This window comes from Crocodylus porosus, unplaced genomic scaffold (genome assembly GCF_001723895.1).
Source record: "Crocodylus porosus isolate Cpor-Errol unplaced genomic scaffold, CroPor_comp1, whole genome shotgun sequence".
Taxonomy (NCBI): domain Eukaryota; kingdom Metazoa; phylum Chordata; order Crocodylia; family Crocodylidae; genus Crocodylus; species Crocodylus porosus.
The window spans coordinates 133,186-140,736 of NW_017728925.1; the positions used below are offsets into that span (position 1 = coordinate 133,186).

Below are 7,551 nucleotides of genomic sequence, written 5' to 3' on the forward strand. Positions count from 1 at the left end.
TGCCCCTAAGCATGCAGTCCCCTGCTGGCCCCTCCTGGATGTGTGCCAGAATAATTTTCTCAAACAGCTTGCCTAGGCTTGAGGTAAGACTAACTGGCCTATAGCTGTACTTAGTACTGTAACATCTTATATTGCTAAAATAAAAATAACTGAAAGGGGCCAGAAATTTTCTTCCCCCCGCCCCAGTTTATATAAATGCACACAGCTAGCAAAGTCAATTCCTCACTTGCTCTGAAAAGACAATAAGGCAAGAGAGAAACTAGCTATGTGAGTGACCCTAGAATTAAGAGGAAAACAAAAGCACCGCTTTACTGGTATTATACACACACACACACGCATGGTTTAAAAGTTGATTCTATCAAAATTTGACAAGTTGCCAATGTACATTTAACATCTACAGAGCGTCCTAATTTTACAAGTTTTGCAAGAATTTCCTCCAAAGAAATTCCTTTTAAACATTGTAAATGATCCAGAAAGAATAAAATTATACTACTGGAATAAGCATAAAAAGCAGACCAAAAAAGGATGAAGTATATGGTAAAAATGATAAAAAATTATGATAAAAGTTATATCCAAAGGTGAGTTTCATAAGCTCATGTATTTTTTTTAAATGTCAAACAAACATAAAACTGTGAATAGAAGTTGGTCACAGAAATAAGTGCAAAAAAAATAAAAGTTTCAGAAAGGATTTGGGGGAGATTTATATTGTTCTGAGCCATCGTTGATACGAAGGAAGCAGAATCCTGCCACTAGCTTTTGTAATTAGTGTCTTGTTAGACACTGGAATGTCAGAAACACCTTGTAGCTTAAACAAAACACCTTCAGTACTGGTTATATATCACTTCTCCTCCTCCTCTATTAGACTGCAATTCCACACAACAGGATTGGATTTTATCTCTGTTCCAAACAGGGGTGGGCAATTATTTTGGGCGGAGGGGTGCTTACCCAGTTTTGGCAGGCTGTCAAGGGCCGCATGGCCCCTTGACAGGTGCCCTGCCCCAGGCACCATCTTGGGAACCAATGAATGACCCAATGTCCCAGGGCCAGCACCGGTGGGGCCCAAAGCAGGGCACAAGCTGGCAGAAGTCTGTGCAGCTTGGCTGGGCTGCACCAGCATGCAGAGGGGGGAGCTGCCCTGGCTCCATAGAACCCCTGCCAGATGGGACCCCGTGTTCCTGCCACCCTGCTCTGGACCCCATCAACACTGGCCCCGGGACACTGGTGCGGGCCCCATGCTCCCACTGGCTCCCTGCCCACTCATTCCCAGTGGCCCCCAGGCCTGTGGTACAGGCAGGGGGCAGCACACAGCCACAACCCCCTGCTTGCTAGCAGGAAAGAAGCTGGTGCTGAGCGCAAGGAAAAGCGGCCTGTGGCCCACCCTGCACCGTGTACTCCCTGATGCAGCTGCTCAGTCCACGTGGGCCCCACGCAGACTGCAAGAGGCTACAATGCGAGGCACTGGCCACAGGGCAAGCAAGGGGCCGCTTTTCCCCATGTTCAGCACGAGCTTGTAACCTGGTCCTGCTGCCAGCTTGGGCCCCACGCTGGCCCTGGGCTCGCCCATCAGGGCTGCATGCAGCAACAACAGCTGCAGGCCCCCTGCATGCCGTGCTGGGCAGTGTTTGTTGCTGCTGCTGCTGCCGCCCACCCGGTGCTCGCGCGCTGGGCAGCCCACAGGCAGCGGCGACAAACACTGCCCAGCATGGCAAGCAGGGGTGCCGCAGCTGCTGGCGTCACACACAGCCCTGAGCAAGCCTGGAGCCAGCGCAGGGCTCAGGCTGGCTGCGGCGCTGGGTTAGAAACGGGGGCTGAGTGCAGGAGGAGGAAAAGCCCTCCCACCCCATCCTCAGTGCCCTGCACTGCAGCTACTCACAGCCCACGTGGGTCTTCCTGTGCCTGCTCCAGACAGCAAGCAGCTGCACCGGGGAGTGCTGGCCACGGGGTGCGGGAAGGGCCGCAGCCAGGGGAAAAGCTGGGAGCAGGTAGGGGTGGGAAAAGCAGCCCCTCCCCTGCCCTGTGGCTGGCACTCCCTGCTGCAGCCTCTCATAGCCCGTGGGGCTGTCCAGATCAGGCGCAGGCAGCCCCAGGTGGGCTGCGAGCCGCTGCAGCGCAGGGCACCGGCCACAGGGTGGGCAAGGGGCCGCTTTTCCTCGGTTTCCTTCCCTGCCCAGGGTCCTCCCCTGCCCTCCCCCACCCCCTTTCCTGTGGTTGGCAGCTACATGGTCTCAGGCCAGAAGCCCCAGCTGGGCTTCCCCTGGGTCTTACTGTCCTTGGTTCCTGTCTTTTTTTTTTTTTTTTTTTTTTTCATTTTTTACAGGAACCAAGGGCAGATTAATATTAATTTTCTAATTTTTTTAGGTGCCATGTGGGCCAGCTAGAATGGCCTCATGGGCCAAATCCAGCCTGCAGGCCGTATTTTGCCCACCCTGGGTCTAAAAGCTGCAGCAGTGAAAGAGTTCAAGGGACGTGCCTGCCCTTCCTGGATTCGACACACTACAACCCTACTGTTATTTGCTCAAGAGAGAGGAGAATTGCTATTACCACAAATATTGCAAAACATTCTCAAACAACGGAGGGTAAATTCAGTTATCTTTCTGGGAATAACTCAACTGTCAACAAAGTCCGTTCACAACAGATTGGACAACCACTTCATATCAAACCCCTTCATGTTTCTGTCTACAGCAGGGACTGTTATCTGTAACTTGGTTACTCAGTATTGTCATTACCGTGACTACAAACCCAAGACATTCTTTTAAAACAAGACAACACCTGCCCATAGACTTGCAGCAAACCATATACATATTCATGTGCTTCACAGGGCACAAGTGTGGCCTAAATGCCCAAGGCATGTGCAGATTTAAAAAAGGTCCATACCCCTTCTCATCTTTTACTGTGTTTCATCTTTTAGCAGCCAGACTCAAAATCACTAGTTCACATGCACAGGGACAGATTTGAGCTGACAGTTGTAACAAAACTGCACTCAGTTCTCTCCCATGGGTAAGAGAGACAGTTCAGAAACATAACAGCACTAAAAAAGTTTCACTACAAAAAAGAAAAGAAAAAAATCAGGTTGGGTACTTACCATCTTGGCACTGAAGTGGCCATGAGCAAACTCTCCTACAAAAGTAAGCTTCTTTGGTTGCGACCTCTGAAGCAGATGCTTTTTCACCCCTTCAATGGCTCTCATGTAATCTTCCAACAGCCTGTAAATAGAAGTCATTCCCAGTTGATCCCAATAAATACATTTCAGAATAAGTCTAACCTTTAGGTACGTTACATACATCTCAAAATACAATGTTTTTTGATCAACAGAACCTTGCAATTTGATTTAAGCAAGCATTAGTGAAGATATTTAACCCAATATAAAACACTAAAAGAAATCCAAGTACCTATGATTGTAGAAAATGAGTTGAGCATGTATCTGCAGCTTTCTTTTGAGAAACCAACCTATAAGTAGTCATAAAGGTTCCCATTTCATTTACATCTAATCACCTAGGTTTCTTTAAAGGGTACTTAGGAGCACAACATTTAAGCATGTCTAGAACTCCAAGACTATCAGGAAAAAAACAATTTTCAAAACTAAAAAGTGTTCAGTAAATGCTACAGCTTGGGAAAAAGGTGATGGAGTCGCAATTCTGCAGTGAGAAGCTCTCTCTACAGAAGAGGTGCAGCAGAGGCATCTCTCCATGCTTCCCCTAAAGGAAACGGTATGCCTAGATCTGGAGGGACTCTCTGTAGAAGCAAGTCAAATCTCCAAGGTGCAGTCAACCCGCCCCTTGAGGAGGCTCAACAGCATAACCTCCCTGCCACAAAACTTCCCCAATCCCAGACTTCCAAACCCTTCCTACTTGACCCAGGTAGGAAAGTGAACACAAGGACAAGACTGGCTGGACTTGATTTCAGTCCTGTAACTGATCTTAGAAAAATATAATTGTCATCCCAGCAAGAACCCTTTTTGCGTATGACATACCACCTCCGCCTCCCTTTAACAGATCCTGTACTAAGTCTAGCACCTATAGAGAACCACAATAGAAGTGATGTTTCATCCGGACAAGAACAATGTAGCAGCATTTGTAACATAAATAGACAGCTTTAAATCCCTCCCACAGCTTAAATATTTCTGATCCTTTTCCCCCCACCCCCCAAGGAGAGGGAAGCAGAAATCTGATCCACATGCTCTTTTACACAGACTGACCCAAGAGATTAAAAAATAAGCTCATAGCAGTCTTGCCTCCAAACAGCCCAATGGAGTAAAAAGATGTATAGCTTGCTTCATTTATTAAAATATACTAGAAGGGGGAAGAACTTACTCATTTTCTTGTTTCCCGCCCTGAATCCACTGCTTAAGCAAATACTCGTAGTAGCTGTCAGCTCTGGCTCCCAGAGTGTAGACACCCAGGTGAGTGAACTGTCCGCTGTTTGTGTTTATGAACATGGGCACTAGCCCATCATTTTTCCCTGAGAGGGCGTGTACATGTTTCATCACCTCATCTACTGCTTTCTGCAGGACAAAAAGAAAGCATCTCTCTGAACAACACAATGCTGCTTTATAATCTTGATTAACCTACAGCAAATCTGTATTGGGACTAGCTAAAGACTTTCATCAGCTTTCCTTCTTTGTCATTTAATTCTTTCAAGTGAGAATGTGACATGGTTGTATGTCCAGGAAAACCTCCCACTATCTTTGGAATTGTTAATACCCTGACTTACTATATTTTGTCCTGAAACATGAGATAGAAATCTTTACAACCAGGCCCTTAACTAAAACATGAGTCACCAGATAAGCTCTCTGCAGGGCATATGAAGGGAGTACTAGTCTCTGCAACCTTAGAGTAAGATCTGTTGTCTAAAACCATTAAGATATTTTAGACAATATTAAGATGAGGACAGTTGAATAAAATTTCTCTTCAGATTGCCATTTTGTAAAGCCAGTTACAGTAACCTAGTGTAAAGTATTATAAAACTTTTACTTTAAGTTCAAAACCCATTTTTTCTTGGACGTTCCTTTTGAAGGACAAAGGAGCATGCATTCATCTACAGCACAGGCTTTCTACACATACTTTAAGTAAATAATTGAGAAAGTAATGGACTCTTTATTTTCCATTCCCACCCCCAAGTACAGGCTTCTATTACTTCCACTCTGGAGGAATTATGAGTGTCAAAAAAATGCATTAGTAAGCTGAAAGATGGACAAACTACTCAGGAGAAGTGGTTTATACAGCACCACAAGGTATAAAATTGCTCAATCCAAGAAGTTTAAGAGACTGCACTCGCTAAGACATGGATCAGCAACGCTATGGCATTCACTTTCTTTCATCAACCCAGGGAAACCTGCTTCATTTGCCACGGAATAGAAACCTCTCTTAAAAAGGCAATTTAAGTAAGCATTTCAACTAATGTGGTGGAGAGATAAATGGCAGTACTGGAGAAAGAAATAGAGGATGAAAAGTGGCTTTTTGATACCTTGAATTTCTCATCTCCGGTGAGACGAGAAAGCTCCCTGAACTCCAACTGAATACTGGTCACTTCAGCCACAGTGCTGTCAGATGTCCAGCGAGGAGGATGGGCAGTGCCTCGGCCAATGTTGACATCTGAGTATGGTATCTTGGATGGCGTGTTGAATGCTGGCATAAGCCTATTCCCAATATCTTTCTAAAGAAACCCAAGAAACATGGTACCAAATGGTCTTTGTTGTCTCTCTCAGTCATCAAAAACAGAAAAAAACCCCAGAAGCTTGGTTTTAACTTTTGCCTCCATGAGGAAGGCAACAAAAATTAAGAACGGGTAGTGTGGTGCAGTTCATCCTATAAATCCTACATAATATATTTTAAATACAAGGTTACTCAATAATCCTTGATGTGAGCTCAGGCTCTCTGTATGTTTGCCCAGCAGTTGGAGCAGATGTATATGTGCACTTGGTTTGCCAAGAATGATTGAGATGCATGGATAGGATGGAGGAAGAAAGCGCTTTACTCTCCTCCAGCCCTTTTTTTTCGTATCCCTTCTTCAGCTCACTCATCTCATCTTCCAAACCTCCTACTACCCTATTTTTAGCAACAAAAGGAAACGCAACTTTGTCAAGATTCCATTTTTCTGTCAGGACCCAGCTGAGCACATCTAGTTAATGTGACACTTAATACTCCACATTTGCCCTTCCCAAAGCTTCAAGGTAGGTTTATTTCAATAAAAACAGATGGTGGGCCATGAGCAACCAGGAGGGGAGGCCAGCAAAAGTATTAATGAGCATGATAAATCCATAATTCAACCAAACAACATGCCTCATTTTACAGGCCACCTATTCCAAAGGAAAATTATGCAAAGTGAGTTTTTAAATCTATTTTCAAATCACCGTGTGTGTTTATTGTTGTGGGTGAAAACAAAGAAGTGTACGTTTCACTTGAAATGAGAACTGGTGTTGCCTGAGGCAGTTCTTTTGGACTCTGCAAAAAGTTTGTTTCATCACCTTAGACTGGCCCTAGGAAAGCCATCTTCTGCACAAACAGGCTTTAGCCAAACACTGGACAGCTTCATTGTGTTGGAGGGTCAAATCTGTCACCTCCTCTCTACAGCAATGGTAAAATAAAGGCGCAAGGTGGCCAAGATTAGACTTCACCCAATACAAAGGACACGTTTACCAGCAAGACTGACCACTTACAGCTTTTTCCAGGAAGAGGCTATCTCCAGATAAATGGTAGGTACTCAGCAAGCCCCCCAGAATACGAATTGTGCTCTCAAAGAGGTTCACATCCACATTCTTATCAAACAATAAATCCGTTGCCACCCACTTCCTTGCTTCTTCAAACTCTGCAAGACATGAAAGAAAATAAACTTTGGAGAAGGCTCAAAGTAGCTATAACAACATATTCTATATGACCAGCTTAAAAGATATAGGTGTGCTAGGCTCTATTATTCAGCACAAAGAAGGAACCTGGAATTTTAAGGCGGAAAAAGTCAGGTGGTTATAACATGCTGTAGAATATACACTGGGAGAAGAGAGGCCTAGTATCAGTTTAATTCCTGTGGCAAAGCGCCAAAAGGATGTGCAAGGAGACCGGTATTTGGCAGAGAAATTTTATGCTTAACGGGAGTTGTGAAGGTACACTCCTTCCTTATTAAAATAATGCAAGGACTGCTACCTCGTGATCCCACCCCTCTCAGCACAAATCCATAATCTGTTACTAGTAGTAATGCAAGTTAAAAACTTTCACTGCAAGATGTCAGGTTTTAGCTAAAGTCACTTAAACCAGAGCTACTGCCTGTCTGCTGCCTCTCATGCTGTGCTTTCAGGCATTAGTCATTAGCCTCTAAGCATCCCAGTGAAGTGAAGTAGGAAGTTATACTATTCCCCATTTTGCAACTGGAACAGACAGCTTCAGAAATTGCACGACTATTCGTAGTTGGTAGGGTCAGAAGGGACCTGAGCAAATCATCAAGTCCGACCCCCTGCCACGGCAGGAAAGAGTACTGGGGTCAAACAACCCCAGCAAGGTGTTCATCCAGCTGCCTCTTGAAGACCGCCAGGGTAGGAGCCAGCACCACCTCACTTGGAAG

The 7,551-nt window shown here is 45.1% G+C and overlaps 1 protein-coding gene across 1 annotated transcript in view; it reads right to left on the reverse strand.

Annotated features, from left to right (window-relative positions):
* The window catches only part of MAN1B1 (mannosidase alpha class 1B member 1), a 25,091-nt gene that overhangs the window by 6,586 nt on the left and 10,954 nt on the right, over positions 1–7,551 (reverse strand). The window contains exons 7-10 of the mRNA XM_019540474.1: positions 6,656–6,804; positions 5,464–5,652; positions 4,311–4,501; positions 3,083–3,203 (exon numbers count right to left, since the gene is read on the reverse strand). Coding sequence (XP_019396019.1) covers positions 3,083–3,203; positions 4,311–4,501; positions 5,464–5,652; positions 6,656–6,804 — 650 coding nt within the window. The remainder of the gene's footprint in view (positions 1–3,082; positions 3,204–4,310; positions 4,502–5,463; positions 5,653–6,655; positions 6,805–7,551) is intronic.